The sequence below is a fragment of the Vanessa cardui genome, chromosome 25 (genome assembly GCF_905220365.1).
Source record: "Vanessa cardui chromosome 25, ilVanCard2.1, whole genome shotgun sequence".
NCBI classification, from domain to species: Eukaryota; Metazoa; Arthropoda; class Insecta; order Lepidoptera; family Nymphalidae; genus Vanessa; species Vanessa cardui.
Genome location: NC_061147.1, coordinates 3,483,247 through 3,509,990, shown reverse-complemented (window position 1 = coordinate 3,509,990; position 26,744 = coordinate 3,483,247). Strand labels below are relative to the sequence as shown.

General features: G+C 35.0%; 1 protein-coding gene across 1 annotated transcript; it reads left to right on the top strand.

Annotated features, from left to right (window-relative positions):
• The first annotated feature begins 825 nt into the window (after positions 1 to 825).
• Positions 826 to 26,744, top strand: LOC124540570 (tyrosine-protein phosphatase 69D). Its single transcript, XM_047118250.1, has 26 exons — positions 826 to 1,092; positions 2,107 to 2,248; positions 4,773 to 5,044; positions 5,323 to 6,065; positions 7,553 to 7,732; positions 8,134 to 8,240; positions 9,419 to 9,563; positions 9,993 to 10,072; positions 10,166 to 10,303; positions 10,948 to 11,208; positions 11,604 to 11,728; positions 12,824 to 12,933; positions 13,329 to 13,450; positions 14,137 to 14,281; positions 14,964 to 15,149; positions 16,376 to 16,587; positions 17,758 to 17,861; positions 18,493 to 18,635; positions 18,788 to 18,979; positions 19,448 to 19,597; positions 20,269 to 20,446; positions 21,079 to 21,194; positions 22,036 to 22,167; positions 23,061 to 23,221; positions 24,037 to 24,172; positions 24,813 to 26,744. Exons 1-26 carry the CDS (start codon positions 1,008 to 1,010, stop codon positions 24,882 to 24,884), a joined length of 4,437 nt encoding a protein of 1,478 aa, XP_046974206.1. The 5' UTR covers positions 826 to 1,007; the 3' UTR covers positions 24,885 to 26,744.

Here is a 26,744-nt window from a genome sequence, read left to right as displayed (position 1 = left end):
CTTGTTTATATTGGAGATTTTAAAAATTTAATCGTTACAAACTTTTCTATCCATAATTTTAGAAAGAGATGCCTATCGTTGCATATTTTTTAATTAAGTTACTGATTTAACATTAAACATTATTTTTACAGTTGTCACTTAACTTTTTACTTACACTTCTTCAAAAATAGTTATTACCAATATCAATATACAGAATGTGTATGTGGTGTCTCCGAGAAAATTTCAGTACTAATTAATCCAAAATTCAATTCAATTCAAGATGCATGATAATTTTAATAAAAAATGTGAGACTAAATTAACTATAAGATAAAAATCAAATTAATGAATTATACCACAGGAACCTACCCTATACCTACCTACTATACCTACCCTATTACTTAACTATCATACTTCGGCAAAGCTACAATAATTTTTAGGTTAAAGTTTAATTTATTTGAAGAGTAGGTACACGGTAGTGTTTGAAAAACTTGATAATTAAACAGAAACAAAAGAGAATATAATTAACGTTTGATAAAATAAAAGAATACCACAGTTTCCTCATACCTTATATGTCAAAACTTTATTCCAAGTAATAAACATAACATATCATATTATATTTTCACCATCATCATAAAAAGTGATGACGGATAATAGAAGGACGGTTAATGTACATTTTTCCTTAACAACATTGAGATGGAACGCTTTTGTTTTTACAAATTTAAATTACATGATAATTTTCAAAGATTTAACGATAACTATAGTAGTTACTGTACTATTAATTTTGATATTGATATATTATTTGTTCAATGTTCAGTTACAAAAACTATGGTTACACATGGCAACACATTTCAGTGGGATTGTTTGTTCGGCTTTGGGTGTCAGCCGCTTTGTAATTTTTTATTGTGATAATTTTAGAAATAATCAGTGATATCCCTGTGCAAGTGAACTGAAGATGGTGTAGTTACCGTGCAATGAGTTTTATGTGACGAAATATAGTGTACTGTGCGTAAAAGGCACCGTCTGCCGCCATGACGATGGTTCACTTGGTCAGGAAGTACTTCGTAACACTTGCGCTTTATTTTGGGTGTATCGCATCGTGTTATCCAGTTTTTGGTAAGTAATAAACAATAAATGTAAATAAGACCTATAATGACTAAATGTTTATGTGCGCTTAGTTAATTTTAAAAGTACAATATATGTGAAAAATACATGAACGTATATTTTTTTTTATAAACATTTACGGTCGATCTTGCGTTGTGTAGAAAAACTTAACTCTGCAACTTAACTTACTTAAACTGAGTTAAAGTTCTGTTTTAAATGATTAAAAAATAAATAGGTCTTATCGCCTGTACGTCCTCTGTTCTATCTGTGAAAGCTAATAAGATATAATTTAAAAAAATTAAAATAAACTTATTCTCTTTAAGAAAAATAACTGGTTTTATTAATAGAATTTCTGCCAGGTGGTAATACCTCACCCTTGAGTAAAGAACAATTATAATGATGAATTTTTACTTTCAATATAAATTATTCCAAGACATTATTTGAGACCAACTTATTGTTTACGAAAATAATAAATTTCCACTTAATATATATTTTTGTAAAGAGTTATAAATATACTATTTAAATGCTTAAAGAAATCTTTTTGTATACATATCTATCTTGAAGTATAATAATCAATTATTAATTTATTATAATATAATTATTTATTTATTATTTTGTGGGTTGTTTGGTGTTTTAAAATTTTTCCCATACCAATGTTTATTATTATTAAGATATTTGATAAATAATACAATATAAATGTTGTTATCTATACATATAATAAAATTAGAGTGTCTGTTTGTAATGTTAAATTAGCCCTTTTTTTAATCAATGCATATGTATGTATATGTGGTATATATACCAAAATTACAACATTTTTTACAATTTTTGTCTATCTGTTTGTTTCGGCTAATGTCTGGAACGGCTGGACTGATTTTGATGGGACTTTCACTGGCAGATAACTGATATAATAAGGAGTAACTTAGGCTACAATGATATTTTTATTGGTAAATTCAAATGAGTAAAAGGTCGCGCGCGCACAGTTACTTTTTTAAATAAAATTTCAGAAAAAATAAAATTTGTTTACAGCTCAAGATACAGCCCAGATTTTAGATCTACAATTATACAAAATAGATGTTGGTAAGGATACAAATGTCAGTTGCAGTGTTTCACCATCCGAAGCCTCTGTGGAGTGGCTATATAACAATGAACCTATTCCAATATCTAATCGGTGAGTTGAATATGATCTTCATTGTAAAGGCTTCTGAATCCATCCTGTTTTGCATACCAATATTGCACAGTAATTTTGTAGTATAAACTTTGTAAAGAAACACCTCATTAAATATCCCAATGTTGGGTCAAAACCTTCTCTCCTTTGGGGAGGGGGTTTGGATATAATTGCCGCATCCTGGATAATAGTGGATGCATATTTGATAAAAATTAAACACATGCAGGTTTCCTCACAATATTTTCTTCACTGCCGAGTATAAAATGCAAATTAACTACTTTGAAATTTGGTGGTGCTTGACTGTGTTTGAACCCACAATCTTTGGTTAATATATATGTGTTCTAACCAATTGACTAGTGGCTTTTAACTATATTTATTTGTGGAAAGAATTTTTTTAATAATAATGTATCAACTTGCATGATTAATTATTGAGGTACTGTTATTGATGAGAACAAGTTTTTTACTAGAGTTGGAGTTTTGGTAGTAAGTTTTTTCTCAATATTATCTCAGTATAATTCCATATATTATACAGTTTATTATACTTAAAGCTAAAATCACTCTTTACAATACTACTATAAAACAAATAAAATCATAAGGATGTTGCATGTTTAGAATAGGGAGGTAAAACCCACTCATCTGTTATTCTATTAGTGATTCCAAGCCATAATTACGAGGTTTGCCTGTATTTTATACTGAAGGGTGAGTGAGGGACAAGGGATGACGTTTTTACCTTTTTTGAAATCTTTTAATTGACAGTAGACAGACAGTACATTATTGACCTCTGTGTTTTGGTTAAAATTAAATGAAGTCAGTCAATTATGATAAAATAAAAAATAATGATTAATGCTTTGTAACTTACTAGTTGCTTTAATATTTATATTGAGCATAATGAATATAGATATACTCAAAGGTTATATATTATGTACATACAAACAAAGTTATGTTTTAAATATAAGTGTTAAATATAAGTTATTATTTTTATAATTCTGTATTCACTACTAAGGATATTTCGTAATCAATGGTTTGCTGTAAATATTGTGTCTGTTAGCACAGAAGTTGGGATACATTTTAACTCATAAATATCAGCAAGCTACACCTGGACACCTCTTCACTGAGCCAATAGCATTTATTTACAATGATAGTCCCACATGGTTTCTTTGATACATATTTGAAAAACCATCTCTGCATATCATGTAAATAACACAAATTCTTCAAACATGTTATTTACTAGCATGGAATGAACCAAGGTTTCAAGAAAAGTTTAATGTTTTATCTATAGGTAGTGCATATTCCAGTGGGAAAACTATAAACAAATCTTAGATTTAAGTATTTCGTGCAATTTGCTAATAACTCATCTATAATGTACACTACCGAGAGTTATGATTAATATATCTTTATTTATAATACAACACTATTACACACATACTTCACAATTTATTTCCACTTCCAAAATTCCGATAACAGTTTCGCCAACGTCATTCAGAACGCCAACTTTTCGCAAATCCATAGTGAATATCACATAGATTAATCAAACTCTCGACCAATTACATCTAAATATATAATATAATATAATATTATAAAGAGGTAAAGGCCGTTTGTTTGATGTATTTACATTATTTTTTTATTAATAAATTACACCCGTGCGAAGTCGGGTCGGTCGCTAGTTGCAATTTTAACGTTAAGGTATGTTTTATAACCATATAGTAACTCTATATGGTTATAAAACATACATTAACTATACCATACAGCTTGTGTAACATGATGATGCCATCAAACCGGCAATGTTTTTGGCTTCTTTCATTTTAAACTCTTTAGAAACCTGACAATCTGACTGAAACATTTTTAGCCAGAAAATCTTTACATCATGTTTTTTTTTGTATGAAGATTGCCTAAATGTTTGAAAGTATTTTTTTAAGCTGGTATACAGGGGTGTCATGTACTCCGGACGGTTTTGAAGTGGCAAGGGGAAGTGAGTTTCTTTTGAAATTCAGAGATTTGACGAGGTGCGATTGCGTGTAGACCCCTCATGTCGCTACTCAAGAATTGCCCTTGCATTTTCGATTGTAATCCAACCCTCTCCCGACCTTTTGTTTTAAAGTACTTTGTCCGAAATATAAATCCTAAAACTACAAACGAATAACACAGATGTACAAAGAAATTACTATCAAACAAATAATTATGATCAAATTACCACAAAGAACTTTTAGTTTGCAATTAAACTTCTTGCATTATTAATCCACGTCATATTTTTCACGCTAAATTTTTATATAATTTGTCGGCACTTAAGTTTGCAGAATACTTAAAACACGCTTTACTTTTAACCACACAGCAAGTACACTCGACATTCGAAACGCTCAACATGATAACAATTTTGTTGATCTATTTTAAACCTTATCAGAAACAAAACAAAGTTGATTATTTTGTTGACTAAATGTGAATTAATTCTTAGGGGTGAAGAGTAATTAACCATGTGAAAGCGTCTTGGCGTTACAACCTCTTTTCTAATTAAAAAAATTTTTGGTCACAGATTAAAACAAGAATTTGAAGAGCGGCTGTTACAAAAAAAAGATCTAGATGGAAATCCCCAAAAGTACAAGGTTTATAATCTGACAATTGCAAATTCCACTTCCAACGATGACGGAAATTACACATGTGTAGTTAGACTCGGCGAAATGAGGTCTGATAAAACGGTCGCTTTAGATCTCAGCTTTCCAGGAAAGCTAGTCAACAAGACCATGGGACCTATCAAGCAAAACGTCACCGATCAAAATAACGTGTCTATGAAGTGTGTTTTTCAGAGTAAGTTTGACCGAATTATTATCATTATATTCGAATATAGTGTTTCATTTTATTTTTATATAAAAAGCGAAAGCGGAGAAATTTTATATAAATCATTAAGATATGCATTTTCTACCAAAAACGAGAATACCAAATAAATATTTGTTTGCACAAAGTCACACACAGTTTCAGTATCATTAGTTAATTGATTGTCTTCGTTAGTACTTAAATTCCGAAATATTGTTTATAGTATTATATATTTTCTTGATGTTGTAATGAAATCTGTTATATTATTTCAGTATACAAAAACAACGAAGTCAGATGGTGGAAGCAAGGTAAAGACGACGAAATAATAGATTTCGCAACAAGATCTGGAAAACGTATCGATCTCAAACATATTGAGAGCGAATACGATCTACACATCCGGAGCCCAGAAGACAACGGTACATACATTTGCGAAGTTTGGGATTCGGTTACATTGACGAATATAACCGGTGAAATCGATATAATCGTGTTCGCTGCGCCACAAGTTGTTATCGATACGGTGATACCGATCAGTGCTTCTCAACTTTTCCTCAATTGGACGATCCGTTCGTACAATTCACCAATCAAAACCTACAGCCTCATGTACCGTCGGCTACCGTCGAACGACTTCAGTTTATACACTCGGGAAAAGATCGGCATTAAAAATATTTCGTTCGTCATGGAAGGATTAGAAAATTCGACGAAATATCAACTTAAACTTGAAGTTGCGACCACATATGGACCGAGCAAGCCACACATATACGAATCGACTGTGCGTACATTGGATAAGGATCCAATATTTGTACCGAATATCTCTATAAATGGCTTCTCAGCAACATCAGTGACGATCGGCTGGGCTCCACCACCGGAAGACATAGCGGAATTGATACACTACTATCTCTTGGAAGCTAGGAAAATGGATGAAGTGGCCCCACGTAGAGCATATCATTCAAGAGATAGCAGGAATCTACCGTACATGTTTGACAATTTGGAACCGCATAGCACATATGTGTTCAGGGTGAGTTTGTAACTACTCTCTAAAATTACCCCAAATTCTGGGAGTCATGTTCCCCATAAATTTGTAAATGTCAAATTGAAAATCTTTTAAAAATAGTCGAATTACATTATTTTTTGTTCAGTCACCAAAAAACTTGGTTAAGAGCAAAACAGATGACCAAAGATATCTCAAATATCAACCAGCAAAAACATTTGAATCTGACTGAAAATATTAGAAAAGTCTTTATAACAGCCCTTGAGCTGAATCATGCTCATTTTAGTCTGAAAATATACTAAAACGCAGTAGCATCAGATATAATCTGTACCTACTCAAACAAAGTTACTTTTTAATCTTAAATCTCATTCTTGCTGTATGTATCTTTTGTCAATTATTCAAGGTTGAATGTTAATACAGTTCGAATTTGTTTTTTTTTTTCTTATTTCGAGATACGATTTGCACCTTCATGCTTGATTTACAAAAGATTGGAGATGGAAATTCGCTTGTTTTTTATTACCTGTTTAAATGTTTTATTACTTTATATATATTTTATCAGGTTTATTGAACCTTTTCATAAATATTTTTTATCCCAAATATGCTCTGGTTTTCGTTTTTTTGAATTTATATAAAAACATACTTTTGTATAATTTTGTCGAAAATAGACTATTTGATAATGCGAAAAATAAAGTGTCAATTAATGTAATCAGTATATATTATGAGTTTAGAAATGGTTATTTATTAACGAATGTTGAAAATAATACTTAATTTATTCAAAAATCCATAAATAAAAAAGCATTTTTTTAAAACGTTTGTCACATGACACAAAACTCTCCTGATTGGCCGGGCTTATGATGAAGTCACTTGCTTGTTAACCTTGCTTGGCTTCTATATGTACCACGGATTAATATATGGGCATTATTTAAACATGAAATTTTTAATATGACAATTTTCGGCAAATAAAATACAAAAATTACCAGGTTCCTTAACCCCTACTTAATAATATAAAATGGATTTTAAAAACCAGTCAAATAGCCTGTTAAATTTATTTACCAGTAAAATGTAGCTAAATTTATTAACATTATTGTTATTTTATTTATTCGGTGGCCACCACCTAGCCGTTATACATATTGTGTTATATAGTGTGTTGATGTATGGAATGGTAAAAAACTTTTTCTGTCTACAAGCAATGGTTACTACTTCAACATCATGTGGTCTAATGGCTCCTTTGTCTATACCATATATAAAATGTATATATTTCTAATCATTTTAGGTCAATATAAGTTTATAAAACAATTAATATTATATTTCTATTTAGTGTTAATAAATTGGCATTACCAAAGATATACGAAGTCACTTTGTATCTACATAAAGTTAAAGAAATTTGGAATTTTTTAAACAAATTTATTTGCTGAAATCAATGATATTCTAATAAACTAATAAATAAAAATTGTCTGAAATATACAAGAACTTTATTGTAGTCTCAGAACTTATTTGTTTTCTGGTTGTCATAGGTTTGCGCATGCTCAGACTTCACAAAGCGGTGCGGGAACTGGTCAGCGGAGATGCAAGCGGCTACGTTGGACGGTATACCAGGCCGGCCCAGCAATGTGACAGTCCATTGTGCCAGCAGTTGGATCAATCTGACGTGGCAACCCCCGTTGAAGCCAAATGCTGAGATTAAGGGTTACACGGTAAGCTGATTGATTGTTTATGTCTATGTCAATATAGTGACTAGTTGATTTAGTTTGTATGTTGTTAATTCGTGTCTTATGGTCATTGGTGAAGCTCTCGTTGAAGCTTTTATGTTTCAGAAAAAAATTTATACAGGTAGTTTCATTTCATTCATTTCATAGTTTAAGAAAATTACGAATTGACCTTATGATGTTATATATGCGAAAGTATTTGTAATTGTATGTTGCACGAACAAAGCAAAAAGCTGAACCAATTTTGATGGAATTCAGTATGACCAAGTTTGAACTCCAAGAAATTACTTATTTATGCCTAACGCTAATCGCGAATGAAGTTGCGGGCGATAGCTTGTATATTATAATATATAGGTCCTTGTCCTGAAAATGAATTTTATTTTTTTTAGATGGAGTTAACTGGAAATGCAACTTACCGAGACAGATATGGTACAGTCAAGGAGGACATGTGGGGACCTCTTACGAAGTTCAAAACTAATGATTCTAGAAGTGTGAGGTGAGTTTTCTATAATATTAAACATACTGGGAAAAAAAATCCTAAGAGAAAATGTCTTCAGGCGAGGGTAGTTGTAAAACTAAAAAAAAAAGTAACAAATTATATTAAACTTATTTTGCCTAGTATTTGTTTTGCTACGAGCTTGTGATAATAAGAATACAGCAAAAATAATAAGTTAGATAGTTTTTATAATAGGAATTACAAGTGCCCTGTATTTTCGAAGATAAGTTTTCTGTCGTGTCTAAATCTTTGTGCTATCCTGACTGAGTAATCCTTTGTATTGTTGTGTATCGCTGTGAAAGACTTAGTGAGCTAGTGTAACAATGGGCAAAAGAAATATAAAATATCAGTTTCCAAGGTTGGTGGTACATTGGGGAAGTTATGAATTATAATAAAGATTTGTTACGGCGTTAACATCTATTGTCTATAGTCAATGGGTATTGGTGACCAGTTTTCATCAAGAGGCCTGTTTCCCAGTGTCTTGTATTTATTGAAACTCGACTGTATAGTATACGAAATAAGCAGAATCGTATCGTGCCTTGACGGGGCCCCGTATAAAAAATTGTTTGGGGGCCCTTTGGAAAGATCAAGAGTTCTTACAAAAATAATTGCATAAAATTTAAAGAAATATTTATTCATCATAATTGAATTAATTATATTATATATTATATTATTCTAATAATATGTCTGTCATAATCATAATTATCTGTCCGTCATCTGTCTTTTGTTTACGTGTGATACGGCCCCCGTAGCCCGGGGGCCCCGTATAATTATTACGGTAGACACGGCGATAGCTACGCCCCTGGAAATAAGGTCTAGTTTAGTTAGTCTAGTTTACTTGGTGGTAGGGCTTTGTGCAAGCCCGTCTGGGTAGGTACCACCCACTCATCAGTTATTCTACCGCCAAACAACAGTACTCAGCATTGTTGTGTTCCGGTCTGAAGGGTGAGTGAGCCAGTGTAACTACAGGCACAAGGGACATAACATCTTAGTTCCCAAGGTTGGTGGCACATTGACGATGTAAGGAATAGTTAATAATTCTCACAGCGTTAATGTCTATGGGCGATGGTGACCACTTACCATCAGGTGGCCCATATGCTCGTCCGCCAACCTATACCATAAAAAAAAAAAAGTTTAGCATGTACCGACGATGGTGTAAGAGCGCGTTGTGTTGCCAGGTTCGAGGAGCTGCAGCCGAACATGAACTACACGGTGCGGCTGAGCGCCATGACGCGCACGCGGCGCCGCGGCGACGAGGAGCTGCGCCACTGCGCCACCGCGCCCGCGCCGCCCGACGCGCCGCCGCGCCCGCGCTGGCGGAAGGTACGCCCCCGACCCCTTGTACCCGACACTTACTATTTACCTAATGAACAATTTGTAGAGCTCACATCAAAAATTTCGAATCCCTTCAGGACAGTTAAACCTCGTTAAAGATATTTTGTTAAAAAACCAGCAACTAAAATTAAAAAATATTTTTTTTTTTTACTTATTCTTCTGTCTTCCAATATTTCTATCCTTTTTCGTACATGTACAACATTTCACGTACATACAATATAGTTATTAATTACAGAATATTTACCATGTGCTTAAACAATATACTTAAAATCACTGAACAGTATATAAATATTTTTTTCTTGTTTAGCTTTGCTAACGTAGCGTGTCTCCTCCTCCTTATCATTCATTCTTACTCTGATTCCTATCGCCTCTGCATCTACAATTGTACATATTGACTTATTTCATTACCTTTTTTAGGTTCGAGAAAATGATAAATACGTTTTCGCTATGTACCTACCGCGAATATCGGAGCGAAATGGACCTATTTGTTGTTACAGGTAAATAATAGTCGCTAAGTTTCTTTTACTGATTCTTCTTGGTTCTAGATATTTTCTTTAATGCACTATACATTTGTTACCGTTGTATTACAGGGTATACATGGTGCGTTTGTTACCGCATTTCGACTGGAATAACCTACCACGACCAAAGGATATAAGTATTGTTGAATACGAGGAAGCGCATGGAGTTATACCAGTTTTGGGAGCGTATATCACTGATGTTTTCTCCAAGTATGTACACACGTTTATAATTGTAGTCTAAGATTATATTTGTAAAGTTCAAATTAAATTATTTATTCTAATTACAAACGATATTAATTAATTCTTTCAACATTATTAATTGAGTACTTTATTGAAAATTAGATTTCGTCCGCGTGGGAGGGGTGGCATGTTCGTTGCAGTTAGTTGTAAAAAATGTCTTTCTTTGGGAAAAGACATAAGCATTTTGTGGTTGCTTTGGACAACTGTTTATCATACAAATATATCTTTGAATATGTACCAAAATACTATAGTAAATAACCGATTTGACGTTTACCAGATACACAAACCTCGTGCATCTTATTGGGATACCAAAAACCAACACATATCATATTTAATGATTGTAGCACTTCATTAATCACATATAAACTAATGGAAATGAATGCCTTTCTGTGATCAGAGTGTGGTCTATCCGTCACTCATTTGACTTAATCGACATTGTAACCCATAACAACCAAAGAAAAGCAGTGACGTTGACGTTTGACAACTGACAGCCTAAAAGTTGACATTGACGTTACGTTTCCGTGACTTTGACAGCTGACATCTAACTGTCAGTTTAGATGATAAATCGGTTACGTACCATTATGCCAAATATAATACTGACAATTTTATTACAGTGAAAACTTCCCATCGGAATCTGAACTGATAATTGGGGATGGTAAGACCTACTTCAATCCAGAGGATCCAGGTCTTAACCGAGAGCCTTGTAAACGATGCCTTACGAAACCGAGACGAGCTTACGAAATCTCCCCTCCTCCTCGACTGCCCGTGACTACGACCCCAACTACAACCAGGGACGACTTCTTTGAGGACGAGATTGATACTACAGCTGAACCGGAAGAAGAGAAGAGAGAAAAACGGTCTCCAGAATTAGAGAGGTACTTCTTACATATAATCGTAACATAAACTTATTTAAAATCTTAAGGTTTATTGTTTTTGAGTTTATGCATGTGTTAAATTTTCGTGAAAATTAAAGTTTGGTTGCAGCCAATCACTCTGATATTTCAAACTACTGATTCACGTTTTTAGTTTTCATTAATAATTACTTTGTGTATAACTATGAAAAACAAATTGACACTCAAAATATACTTTATCAAAGTAATTTCTGGCATGCACTTTTGTATTGTTTACAAAAATACTGTTACTCGCTAGAAAGAATCGATATGAAAGTCCTTTTTTTGCAAGGATTATATAAAATATAATCCTTATATTCATAAAAAAAACATGCTTTAAATAAATGTATTTTATTTAAAATTCATGAATACTTTTAAAGGGATTACATGAAGAATCCGATGATGATGGACAGGCAGGTGGAGATTGAAATAAAAGAAGAGCTGCAAGTCAAAGACGGTCTACTGGATCCGTCTGCTAATTACACCTTGTTCATTGAACTGATACGTATGTATTAAAGTAACTCATTCAAATGGGTATAGTACGACAAAACTTAGATGTAGCATCGGCAAAATTCGTAAAACCGATCAAAAGTTAAGTACGCCATCCCAAATCATCAATATTTATTTCTTATGTGAATATGTTCTTTACACAAACGTAATATGAATAATATATTCGTCAATTTGACACGTCAATATATTTGAACTGACGCGAGAATCTATAGCGACGAATAGAGTCGAATGGCGCGATAGGGAGTTTTTTCTATTGGTTGTGTGAAACGGCAGTAGTCGATTTCATTGCATTTTCCCATGCTACATCTGAGTTGTTTGGTACTATACTTTTGATTATTTAATTTTAATGAGAAAATTAAAGTTAGTTTATTGTTTATTTGAATTACTTTTATAACAGTATAAGTAAACTTCTCGCGAATGCCTAACATTGCAATGCCTCGTAATATGCCTCCTAATAATTTTTGTTATCTGTTTTGTCGACGGTACTATGGTTATATGGTACCTTAACCTAAGTGTCAAGAACAATTTGTAAAGTTCCATTTCAATCGAATTAATTATGTAAAAAATTAACTCTCAAAGAATAGGCTATGTGACTGGTTTTTAAGGTTAAGGAACCCAGTAAAAGTAGATTTTTTTATTTCTAGTACATATTTGCCGAAAATTATCATATTAAAAATTCCATTTTTAAATAGTACGCGAAAACGCTATTTAGACAATAGGGCCGGTGACGTCACTTGCCTGTATTTTAATCTGTGGTACATATAGTAGGAAAGTAAAGTTATCATGCAAGTGATATCATCATAAGCCCGGCCAATAAGGAGCGTTTTGTGTCACGTGACAAATGCTTAAAATAATGCATTTTTATTTATGGATCTTTGAATAAATTAAGTATTATTTTTAACATTCGTTATTTAAATTTTTAAGCTCATAAGATATGCTGATTACAATAATTGACAATTTAGTTTTCGCATTGTCAAATAGCCTATTGCTATTTAGGTCTCGAACAAATTTAATTCTGGTAATTTAATTGATTTTCATTTTAGTACAGAAAAAAATCGTACTTAATATAACGACGTTACATTTATTTTAGCTGGTTCAGAGGATGACGAGCCTTTATACAGCGAGTATTTGAACGTGTTAATGGCGGCTGCTACCCCAGTGGCTCCACCACCGACCACGACCTTGGAGATAGCCTTACTGGTAAGTCATTATATTCGCGAAATCTATCAGAATCTATGTAAAACAGATTAGAAGGATCTGATCTCGAAGTGGTCGAAGAGTCGAGATGGCCCAGTGGTTAGAACGCGTGCATCTTAACCGATGATTGCGGTTTCAAACCCGGGTAAGCACCGCTTATTCATGTGCTTAATTTGTGTTTATAATTCATCTCGTGCTCAGCGGTGAAGGAAAACATCGTGAGGAAACCTGCATGTGACAAATTTCTTAGAAATTCTGCCACATGTGTATTCCACCAACCCGCATTGGAACAGCCTGGTAATCCACCAGCAATCCATGTTCCAAACCTTCTCCTCAAACGGAGTTAAGGCCTTTATCCCAGCAGTAGGAATTTACAGGCTGTTGTTGTCTGTTCGTAGGTGACGTGCGTGGTGGCTGCGCTGGTGGTGGTGGGCGCGGCGGTTCTGTGCGTGCGGCAGGCGCGGCGCTCGCGCAAACACCATCATCACCACGACCGCAACCCGCTGCAGGCCGCATTCAGGTACGCGAGACACACACACACACACACACAGACACATACACACACAGACACACATACACACACAGACACACATACACACACAGACACACACATACACACACAGACACACACAGACACACTCAGACACACACAGTCACACATACACACAGAGTCACACATACACACAGAGACATACACAGACACACAGAGACACACACAGACACACACAGACACACATACACACACAGACACACAGACACACACACACATCCAGATATATTAAGTGTTAGGCACATTTCTGTCTTTACTAGTACTACGCTACTTATATTATAAATGCGAAAGTTTGTGAGCATGGATGTATATATGTTTGTTACACTTTCATGAAAAAACTACTAAACGGATTTGGGTGATATGTTACAGTAATATAGGTTATACATCAGAATAGCACATAGGCTACAATTTATGATGATTTTATGTAATTTGGTCATAACGTAACGTAACGTAAATAAACGTAACGACATATCAAGTACCCATGTGAAACCGGGCTGGGTCACTAGTTTAATATAACAAAAAGGATGTTAAATCGTTTAAATTAAAAATAAGTACAGATTGAAGCCTTAGCAGCTAAAAGTAGCCTTTTTTTGAATTCTATAACTATTAATTTAAAACACTATGATATAAGACTATTCATAATGTTGATGTTTCAGATATGTGGTAGACCATATTGGTGGTAGACAACAGCTGATAAGCGCAGTTCCACCTGACATGCCGCCAATCGCAAAGGAGGACCTCGCAGCTGCGTATGCTGAGAGACAAGCAGACTCTGATTACGGATTCCAGAAAGAATTTGAAGTAAATATACATATATATAATAAAAACATTTTTTTATGTGTATATGTCTATAGATAGTGGTGACTATTTATCACGAATAGGTCTATTAATAAAAACAAACTCTTAAAACGACATCAAAGCAAAAATAATAATGTGCAAAATAAATGTGCAGTACTGTCATCTTTGCAGAACATACATATATGATGTGTGTGTGGGCAAAAAGAACTTTTCGCTGTTCTAATCTAGTATATTGAGCTATGTACAGTCTATTCCAATCAACAAGGACTGAAAATAAACAAACCTCAGGTCATGTACACCACCTGATTCACTAATAGCTCTTACATGTTGTGACCACTACTGACAGTTCTTGACTAATTTATCTTTATTTATGATATTCACATTCACACCATTCGATTTATGAAATAAAACGCCATTTTTTCATCCTTACTGAACATCATGGATTATTCAAACTCTCGATTGATGACGTCACATTAATTATATTCTAAGTGTAATTTATTTTGTCCACTTGTGTATGTGTATTGTGTATAAGTATCTGTAGAGTGATAATAAGTTAAACATATATTATGTAGCAAATAACAATAATAAAAATTCCATCACGAATATTCTAATACAGTTAACAAAATATTAATAAAATAGTGTTATATTATTTATTTTTTAATATTAAAGCGAAAGCATAATCCAGTTGTTGCAGATGCTACCCGAATGCTTCCCCGATCGAACCACGCACGCATCCGAAGCGAGAGAGAACCAACCGAAGAACAGATACCCCGACATAAAAGCCTACGACCAGACCAGAGTCAAGTTGACCCAGATCGATGGCATCTCTGGATCCGATTACATTAACGCTAACTACGTCATGGGTTATAAGGTATGATATGAAAGTATTTTGGAACTAAAGTCTTTATTAGGTTAGGTTAGGTTAGGTTAGTCTAACTACGTCATGGGTTACAAGGTATGATATGAAAGTATTTTGGAACTAAAGTCTTTATTTGGTTAGGTTAGGTTAGTCTAGTTAGGTTAGTCTAACTACGTCATGGGGTACAAGGTATGATATGAAAGTATTTTGGAACTAAAGTCTTTATTTGGTTAGGTTAGGTTAGGTTAGTCTAGTTAGGTTAGTCTAACTACGTCATGGGTTATAAGGTATGATATGAAAGTATTTTGGAACTAAAGTCTTTATTTGGTTAGGTTAGGTTAGTCTAGTTAGGTTAGTCTAACTACGTCATGGGTTATAACGTATGATATGAAAGTATTTTGGAACTAAAGTCTTTATTTGGTTAGGTTAATCTAGTTAGGTTAGTCTAACTACGTCATGGGTTATAAGGTATGATATGAAAGTATTTTGGAACTAAAGTCTTTTTTGGTTAGCTGGAGAGTTAGCTAGTGGAAATCGTCACTCAAGGAAAAGTCGTTACTGCCACCAGATGTTCTCCTATCTCTTTCTCGCTGTCCCTTTCTATTAACTTATATACGGTTTTATAAGACATTGTTTAAACTTTATTTTTGTATTTTAATTCACATATCATACGATTTTTTTTATGGTCCTATAATTACTTTCAAACATTGTTTATTTGAGATAATGTCGAAATATCGAGCTCTACCGAACAAAAATAAAAAACATGGTAAATATCCCGAAATAAACAACTTTAGTAATAAAAATAACCATGTTAATTTAAAATCTTATATTGTTTATTTATGTCTTTGTGTAAGTTATTCAATGCGTTCATTATATTAGCGAAATTAATCGTTTCGAACGGTTGTCCCACAAAGCATAACTTTTTTATCTTAAAATAAAATAAAAAAACATCCTGAATAAATTTGTTGATAGTCATTGTCTTTCCATATTATTAAGTCTATACTAAAAATAGTTTAAGAAGAATATTGTTATAACATTTTGTTTTCGTTGTTTAAAAAGAAAATCTTTCATTTTGTTCTATAAAAATATATTTTTCTTTCCTGTCTAATCTATTTTGTCTGTCCTATTGCTAACAAAGGACCCTTCGGAAATTAGCCAGGTATTGCATGCATTCTAGCTCATCTATGAAACCTTTCCATGTTTCTATGAGAAATACAAATAATAAATTACTTTCACAGGAACGCAAACAGTTCATATGCGCCCAAGGTCCAACTGATACAACCGTTAATGACTTCTGGCGTATGATATGGGAACATGGCTTGGAGCTCATTGTGATGCTGACTAACCTCGAGGAGTACTCCAAGGTTAAGTGCAGCAAGTACTGGCCCGATGAAGTGAGGGGTGTCCGCGCGTTTGGTAACATCACGGTTCATCACGTGTCTGAGAAACGGTTAGTTGTGGACAAATTATTAACTAAACTAGTTATAACGGATTTTAATCGCGTATATTAATTATTTTGGACATCCCGACGTTTCTAGCACTTTACAGCGTTCGTGGTCACGGGTAGACTAAGGTGGCATTTGTCTATTTGAAGAACAAAAGAAAATATTATTTGCAACTACCGCCAACGATTTCTCAATTGGTATCTTGAGTAACGTTCCGGTTGCACGCAGAAGGCACTGACTGTATCTTTAGGTCTTGCAGTCTATTGGATTTGGGATTTTAAATTTTTAATAAGTGGATCCCAGGTGTTAGAAATTCTCTATTGAAGTTCGAATGTTTTTGAATTTCAATAGCCTCGCGTATCATTCTAGGAATGAATCTGTGTTCTTTAGCGAGGATCTGTGGTTTATCAAATCGGATAAAATGGTTAGGTTTATCCAGAGCATGTTCACAGACTGCAGACTTTGAAGAACGCCTATTTTTGACATCTCCTATATGTTCCTTGACCCTGGTACCGATACTTCTCTTTGTTTAAGACAACATTATATGATTAGGTTTCTTTGTTCTATGATTGATTTATTAAGCAAATATATGTAGGTACATATGTTTTATTAATCATTATTTTAAGAGTGAATAGGCTATTTAACTGGTTTTTAAAATCCATATAATACTAATGAGTAGAAGTTAAGGAACCCATTAAAAGTTGTGTTTTTTATTTCTAGTACATATTTGCCGAAAAATATCATATTAAAAATTCCATGTTTAAATAGCGCGCAAAAACGCTACTTGGATAATATAGCGCTGCAATGGGGTCGGTGACGTCACTTTGCTGTATTTTAATCTGTGATACATATATTAGAAAAGTATAGTTTATAAGAAAGTGACTTCATCATAAGCCCGGCTAATCGGGAGCGTTTTGTGTCACGTGACAAACGTTTGAAAAAATGCATTTTTATTTATGGATTTTTGAATAAATTAAGTATTATTTTCAACTTTCGTTAGTAAATAACCATTTTTAAACTCATAAAATACACTGATTACAATAATTCACAATTTATTTTTCGCATTGTCAAATAGTCTATTATAATTTATAGTTGAAATAATATGTTTTTTACGATAGAGATATTTGAATAAAAAAAAATCAATGACAAATTAATACATGACTCTGTTCTCACAGGTACTCGGACTATATAGTCAGGGAGCTCAAAATCTCCAAGCAACCTTTGAATGCCGACGGACAGCCTATTGTCGAAAACAACGGAATCGCGAAGAGGAATGGTGGTTTGTATTTTTTCTACATAATTTTATTGCAAACATTCTCTAAACATAACTTTGTCTGACAGGACTAAGAGTTTTCATATTAACACAACCTCCTTGTTGGTAGTAGTATAACTAGAGTACTTCTGATGAGAAGGAAGAAATTATTCCAATTATTTTCTGTGAAGATATAATATGTCTAATAGCAGACTGGAGTTTTGATAATGGAAGTATTACACTTTTTTGTCACAGAAAGCGTGTAATGGATTACCTTTCGATTTTCTATTGGATAAGAGTGAAGAAACAGATAGTGACTTATATTGGTCTACCATACCTCCTTTCATCATTATCATCCTTCTGCCCTTATCCCAATACTTGGGGTCGGCGCAGCATGTATTCTTCTTCCATACTTCCCTATGTGATGTCGTCACGTCGACGTGACGTCGTCTTGACGTCCTCTCACTAGTAACATTCTTTTCATATCATCTTTCACACAATCCAACCATCGGTTCTTTGGTCTATGTATTTGGCTATAGTATAATAGCCGTTAAAATGTAAAATTGTTACAACAAATAGAAGTCCTGTCAATAAGCTAGTTCAAAGTTTTAAGAATTTGTATTGTTTCTTAGATAAGACAAAAATGAAATTATTGTAGATTGTGGTATCGGCGACGCCAGTGCACCAACATCGCCGAGGGAGCTGAAGGGCGAGACGCGTCTAGTTCGACAGTACCACTTCCTCATGTGGAAGGACTTCGCGGCTCCGGAACATCCACATTCCATACTTAAATTTATCAAGGTACACACAACACATACACACACACACACACAGACACACACACACACACACACACACACAATACCTAAAAGCTTACTTTACCTTACTGTAATAGTTACATAACTTTTTTATTTGGTCGTATATTCACAAATACGTGATAACTTTCTTTATAGAGGGTCAACGAAGCGTGGTCCAACATGGTTGGGCGGCCGGTCGTGGTCCACTGCTCGGCTGGAGTCGGCCGGACTGGTACGCTGGTAGCGCTGGACTGCCTGTTGGAACAGCTGCGGGCAACGGGTCATGCTGCCGTGTTTAACACCGTGGCCGAGTTGCGTCGCCAGAGGAACTTCCTCGTGCAGTCGCTGGTAAGTGAACGAGTGAATGATCAATCATTCACTCAGTGTGTATTGGACTGCTTTCTAGAGCATATTGTCTCCGTTGACTTTGAAAATATTACAACAAATGACAAACGACAACAAAAACAGCCTGTGAATTTACCACTTGTGGGCTAAGGCCTCCTCTCCCTTTGAGGAGAAGGTTTGGAACATAATCTACCATGATGTTCCAATGCGGGATAGTGGAATGCACATATGGCAGAATTTCTATGTAATTAGACACATGCAGGTTTCCTTACGATTTTTTCCTTCACCGCCAAGCACGAGATGAATTTTGTCAATCAGTCAGTCAACTTAAGCACTTGAAAATTCAGTGGTGCTTGCCTGGGTTTAAATCGGCAATTATCGATTAAGATCCACGCGTTCTAACCACTGGGCCATCTCGGACAACAAATGAGATTAATATGTCTGTACTGTACTGTCTTAATTTTTTTCCAGAAACAATACGTGTTTGTGTACCGAGCCCTCGTCGAATACGCGCACTACGGCGACACAGAAATACCAGCGTCGAGACTCAAGAGTGCCATCGATCGCCTCCGGAACACACCAGAGGGCGCTGACAAGTGCCTAATGGAGCACGAGTTCGAGGTACAAACGTCTATTTAAATTTACTAACATTATCAATGCTGAAACGGGTTACTAATTGTCATACAATGCTACAGTGAGAGCGATGCTTGATGTTTTGCATAAATATAGTTCTAGCTCTAGATTCAACTGAAGGTGCTATTAAAAATTAAATTAGATGATTTATTGCTGTTTTTAATCGTCTCATAGACGTCTCAAGCTGCGTACGAATAGCGTGTTACGCGTAATTAGGAAACACTGTCCACGCGTCAGCTTCCTGTACGGACCGCCGCGAATCTATACGCGATTGATCCAGAGCACTCCGCGAGCCCCGTATATAGTATTTTTTTTTTTTTATGGTATAGGTTGGTGGACGAGCAGATGGGCCGCCTGATGATAAGTGGTCACCATCACCCATAGACAATGACGCTGTAAGAAATATTAACTATTCCTTACATCGTCAATGCGCCACCAACCATGGGAACTAAGTTGTTATGTCCCTTGTGCCTGCAGTTACACTGGCTCACTCACCCTTCAAACCGGAACACAACAATACTGATTACTGTTATTTGGCGGTAGAATAACTGATGAGTGGGTGGTACCTACCCAGACGGGCTTGCACAAAGCCCTACCACCAAGATCCGAGAATCTGAAATAGGAACGTTACTATATAGTACAAATGTTGTTCATTAAAGAAAATGATGGAGCCGCCGGTGTCGGAGGCTGCGCGCTCGTGCGCGGCGGGCGGCGCGGAAGAGCTGCGCACGCGCAACCGCAGCGCCGACTGCCTGCCGTACGACCGGAACCGCGTCATCCTGGCGCCGCTGCCCGGCCGCGACTACTCCACATACGTCAACGCATCCTTCATCGAGGGTGAGCCGACAGCCGCTTCATAAATACAAATTATTCGTTAAAAAACATTGAGGGAGTCGAGATGGCCCAGTGGTTAGAACGCGTGCATCTTAACCGATGATTGCGGGTTCAAACCCAGGCAAGCACCGCTGATTCATGTGCTTAATTTGTCTTTATAATTCATCTCGTGCTCAGCGGTGAAGGAAAACATCGTGAGGAAACCTGCGTGTGGCAAATTTCATAGAAATTCTGCCACATGTGTATTCCAACTACCCGCATTGGAGCAGCGTGGTGGAATATGTTCCAAACCTTCTCCTCAAAGGGAGAGGAGGCCTTTAGCCCAGCTGTGGGAATTTACAAGCTGTTGTTGATAAAAAAACCTTAATCAACTCAAAATGTTTAAAACCGTGGATTCAATACTTGTAGACTTTCAATTTTATTTTATTGACATAACTTTGTATTTCTAATGTTGGAAAAAAGTAACTACTGAGTGATGAATCTTACTATTTCTTATCGGTAGAATCTATAATCTAAATCGACGGTAACTTTACTATTAATACATCATACTTCTATATAATTTATGATTAAAAAATGCCTGTAAAATCCTACTAGAATAATGTATGTTTCAATTTTGATCTGTGTTTGTGTTTCAGCTTACGACAACACAGAAGGGTTTATTATCACGCAAGATCCACTTCCCGGTACAATCATGGACTTTTGGCGAATGGTGTCCGAGCACAATGTTTCGACCATCGTTATGTTAAGCGAGGTAATTACTACATAAAATTTAACACGATTCTAGTATGAAGTAACTATAATGATGTTAATGGAGAATGTTACTAGTTATGCCAAATCACTTGATTTTTTTCTCAGTAAAGCCTGTATGTATACAAATACTATAGAATAGGTAGGTAGAAAAGGTAGTTGTATTTTTACATTTAGGCACAACACGTGTTTCCTAGTATTTGGATTGGACATTTTTAAGTATTCAATTATTTATTCAACGGGGAAATGCTGCTAGCATTCTTGCCACCATTCCACGCGGTCAAGATTTATACAGTAACTAGTTTTAGTTCATATTTGTATATATATACATTTAAGCTTTTAATGTTGTTAATTCTTTTTTAAGTATTTAGGTATAATTTCGACGGCGCGGGCGGGTTGAGTGAGCCAGACTGAGCGTGTTGTACAATGACGTCACATCGTTACCGGCAGCCCGCGTCGTGCGGAACAACTTGTTTTACTTATAATTCGGAAACTAATTGACGTATCGAATTAATTTTTTCACTATTATTATTTAGTTTTGACAGACAATATAAAGTGCTAATAATAATCAAAATTAGTGAACATTCTCCATTGTATTGTGAATCATTACACAGTATAAAACAAAGTCTCTTACCCCGCTTTTTGTCCCCATGTATGATTAAATCTATAAAATTAAGCAACGGATTTTGGATGAGGTTTTTTTGTAACAGATAGAGTGATTGATACGATATATTATACATGGACAATATAGTAAAGAAACACTGATAATTTACTTTAATTTAATAAACAAATTCTGTAGTATATTTCGTTGCTGGTTATTTTATAAATAAACATTTTGTTTTCAGTTGGGCGAAGGCAAGTGTCCACGATACTGGGACGATGGCACGGTGCAGTACGAACACATCTCCGTCGAGTACGAGGAGAGCGAATCCTGTCCCTATTACACGAGACGTCAGTTCAGAGTTACGAACAATAAGGTGATTATGTACAATTTATTTTTTAATATAACAATTATTACTTTCAATATATAAAATTAGTTATAGTACGACACAAGTTAGATATAGCATCGGAAAGTGCAATGAAACGAAAATAAAACCGATTACCGCCGATTTACACGACCAATAGAAATAGCTCCCTATCGCGCCATTCGACGCTATTCCTCGCTATAGATTCTCGCGTCACAGAAAGCAAGTGCATTTTAATCGACGTGTCAAATAGACTAATATATTAGGTAACTAACTAATATATGATATTACAATTTATAACGTTTGTGTAAAGATCATATTTACATCAGAAACAAATATTGATAATTTGAGATAGCGTATTCAATTCGTATGTGATCGGTTTTACGAATTTTGTCATTGCTACCTCTAAGTCGTGTCTTACTACAATAATCTAGATAATCATGATCTGATGAGTGATGATGAGTGTTAGTGATAGGGCTTTGCGCAAGCCTATCCGGGTAGGTACCAACTCATCAGATACTCTACCGCCATACAACAGTACTTAGTATTGTTGTGTACCGATTTGAAGAGAGCCAGTGTAACTACAAATTAATCTACAGGCACAGGGGACATAACATCCTAGTTCCCAAGATTGGTGACGCATTATTGGTAAGGACTGGGTGATATTTCTTACAGCGCCATTGTCAATGGGCGGTGCTGACCACTTACCATCAGGTGGCCCATATGCTCGTTCGCTAGGTTGGCGATAGCGATATGTTATATAATACGTGTTTATATTGTGTATGCGTTCAACTATAGCATTATGTTATGTAATACGTGTTTATATTGTCTATGCTGACGCTTTCGTATGTTTTGTGATACGTGTTTATATTGTGTATGCTGACGTGTGCCCGCGTGCGTTGCAGAGCGGCGAGTGGCGCTGCGTGCGGCACCTGCAGTACCAGGGCTGGCCCACGGCGGCGGGCCACGTGCCCGAGGTGACGCGCGGCCTGGCCGAGCTGGCCGAGCTGGCCGCGCCGCTCGAGCGCGACGAGCACGCGCACACGCCGCTGCTCGTGCACTGCCAGTGCGTACACGCCCTTACTATACAATCGTATTAATATATTCAACCATAATTGGTAATAGTTAAACCTTTTTAAAAGGCTAGAACATCATAACGTCCTAGTTTAAATTTTCTAGAACTGAGATAAAGCATAAAGACTTAAGCACCGTTAATCAGTGTTGCCATTGTCGAAGAAACAATACTCTAAAAACTCATTAATCCGATAATATTTCCTTGCGTAGATATGTTCTTGCTTGCTATAGCAAGATCATATCTACGCATGCAAAATAATTGCTTTACCTTTATTATATTTTAGTATCTGAATTGTTGTCTTAAATTTTCGCGATTATTACACATTTAAATAAAACTAATTATAACGGATGAATCGCGTATATTAATTATTTTTAAACATCCCGACGTTTTGAGCACTTTGCAGTGTTCGTGGTCACGGGTAGTCTACCCGTAATATACGCGATTCATCCGTTATAATTAGTTTTATTTAAGTATCTGAATTATATTATCCTAATTTTGATCTATCTAATTCGGTGAACGAGATTTTTCTATACTAAAAGAGGTTATAACTGAAGCGTTGACGCGAATATAACATGTGTACGGTGTCGCGCAGGCTGGGCACGGAGCGCTCGTCGCTGTATTTTATCATCTTAATTATACATCCTGCTTTTAATAAACCTATGTAAAGCAAACTAGTTCGGGAAAATTTTTTTTCTATACTTAAAGAGGTAACAATAACAAGCGTTGACGCGAATATAACATGTGTATGTGGTGTCGCGATAACTGAAGCGTTGACGCGAATATAACACGTGTACGGTGTCGCGCAGGCTGGGCACGGAGCGCTCGTCGCTGTTCGTGGCGCTGTGCGTGCTGATATGGCAGCTGCGCGTCGAGCGGCGCGTCGACGTGGCGTGCGTGGCGCGCAAGGTGCGCTCGCAGCGCGCGCGCACCATCGACACATTCGTACGTAGACCATACACTCCCTCACACACTCCATCATAGCACGCCGAGCCAATAGCTCCCTTTACCATACATTCTTAGCCCATACACCCCCTCACGCACTGCATCATGGAACAACTAGCCAATAGCTCCCTTTACCATACGCTCTAATATATCCTGGCTCGTTCAAATTATGCCCCCGGGTCACTGATCTTTCAAGCCGAGACAGAAGTACAAAGTATTACGTAATACTTGGGGACAACTAGCCAATAGCTCCCTTTACCATACGCTCTAATATATCCTGGCTCGTTCAAATTATGCCCCCGGGTCACTGATCTTTCAAACCGAGACAGAAGTACAAAGTATTACGTAATACTTGGTTAGAATAACTCTTGTGTTAAACTAAAGTCCCTAGTCTATTTTTGATAAAATTTCAAATAAATACTTTAAAGAAAACAGAAGGAAAGGTCGCCTCGAGTGGTATATCCACTTTTCCTTACGTGATGATATCTGTTTTTTCCCACTATAGTACTGTGGCGTAAAAGCACAAAATATACTTTATTCAAGCACTTTTGAATCATCGTTTATCAACAACATTAAGTGAAGCTACAAGCAATTTTTTTCCCAAATTATACTAATATTTTGTAATTATATTTCTTTACAGTTGCAGTACGAATTCCTCCATCGCGCCATATTAAATTACGCGGAACTACACAATCTATTGGAGGACAGTTAAACTACTTGCTAAGTGTGCTGACTATATTTTTACATTATGTCCTTAAATACTCTGAGAATAAGAGTAAAGGTTCTCTGACTCACCAAAAATTGAGGCTAGCTACCATTTTGTGCGTACATTTTCAAATACGACGCGCTGTCAAGCTAAATTAAACTTTCGTACTATTAATTATGGTTTAAAATTGCCTAAAAAGTAGACATAGAACGTGAAGCAAATACCTTACAATATTTTGTTTATGATTATTTCATCGTGAAAAATTATTGTCCTAGTTATAAGCAATAGTAAACAGATAATTCATAAAATTTTACTAGAATAAATATAGCAATTTTGAACTCTAATTTATATGACATAAGAAATATAATCGGTTGTACGTTAATGATAAGTGTTGCCAGAACTGAATGTAGTGTAGGTGCTTGTTTATATTTCTTACGTTTACATGCTGATGACATCCTGAATAATATATAATTTGACTTTTTTATTTTAAGTATATTTACTTACGAGAATGACGTCATATTCGAGACAAAAAACCAAGAAACTATTATTATTATATAAGATTTACAAACGATTTTTTAAATTATATACACGCTGATCGCTTGTTCGAAGATCAATATTATAAATTTATGTCCTCAGATTATTGAAGTAGCGCTTAGGTAGCTAATGTTATTACCGAATTAACTTTCCCAGTAGCTTTTATTGTTTGCCATAAATATTTGTATTAAAATGTTTTTTTTTTTTTTGTAAAAGATTTAGGTGGGACTGTATTTAGTTCTCTATGACTTAGATCTGACAGCAATAAGTTGTGCTTTTTTAAAATTATATTCCATCGTCGAGACTTTTTTTAATATAAGTAACGATTATGTTATTATTTTGTTGGTGTGTGAGCATACCAAATAAAAAAAATATGTCCAAAGAAAAGTGTCGGAGTGTTACTGAGTTTATAGTATGTATTTATTTTTAAAAACTATACGCCATATAAGCATTTTGTAATCTTTTAGTTGATATTACACTAAATACGTATAAAAAATTAGGTTTTTTGAAAACCTCCGATATATTTAAGGCCCCAAATATTATAAAATTATACAAAAGTCGAGCACGAATTAAGCTCGTGTGTGTGACTGTGTAAATTAAAAAAAAAAAGAGATCTTAAAAAAAATCACCCTGTAAATAGTCCATCACATATATAAGGATATATAGGGTTATTTGATATTATGGTGAATCGTCACTAAACACAGTCCCGAGGAATTTTTCGATGTATTTACTATGTGTTTAAATTTTTTAATTTTGTTAAGCGGCGGCGTTGAGGAAATGCCAAGACGCCGTACGACTATCTTGTATTTTGTAGCTAGGCTAAGTTATTGACTTAGATTTTGTATGACCTAATATAAATATACACTAAATTGGTATGTACGTGTGAATATCAACTGCGATGTTTGAAATTATGAATACTAAAGTTATAAAGATAGTTCGTTCTGATCCAAATTTGTACAAATAATTAATTACATTCAAAAAAAATATATTTTAATACCATCTACATGATACTGTAGTTCGAAATTTTACGTTAATAATAATTAATGTTATCTTACGACCTAAAAACTTTATTAATGTAAGATTAATGGCCAAATTTTTAATTAATAAGTATTCATTTGAAACACAGAACCAAATTTAATGTAAACAAAATGGAGTGTATTGTTACACTTGTTTGATCTTGAAGTTTTACATACCGAAGTTTCTCATTAAACTTTGTACAAATTCCGTAATGAACTTACACATATCGCTTATGAAGAAATGAAAATTTGTAACTCAGTATGTATAGTACGACACAAATTAGATGTAGCATCGGAAAATGCAATGGAATGAAAA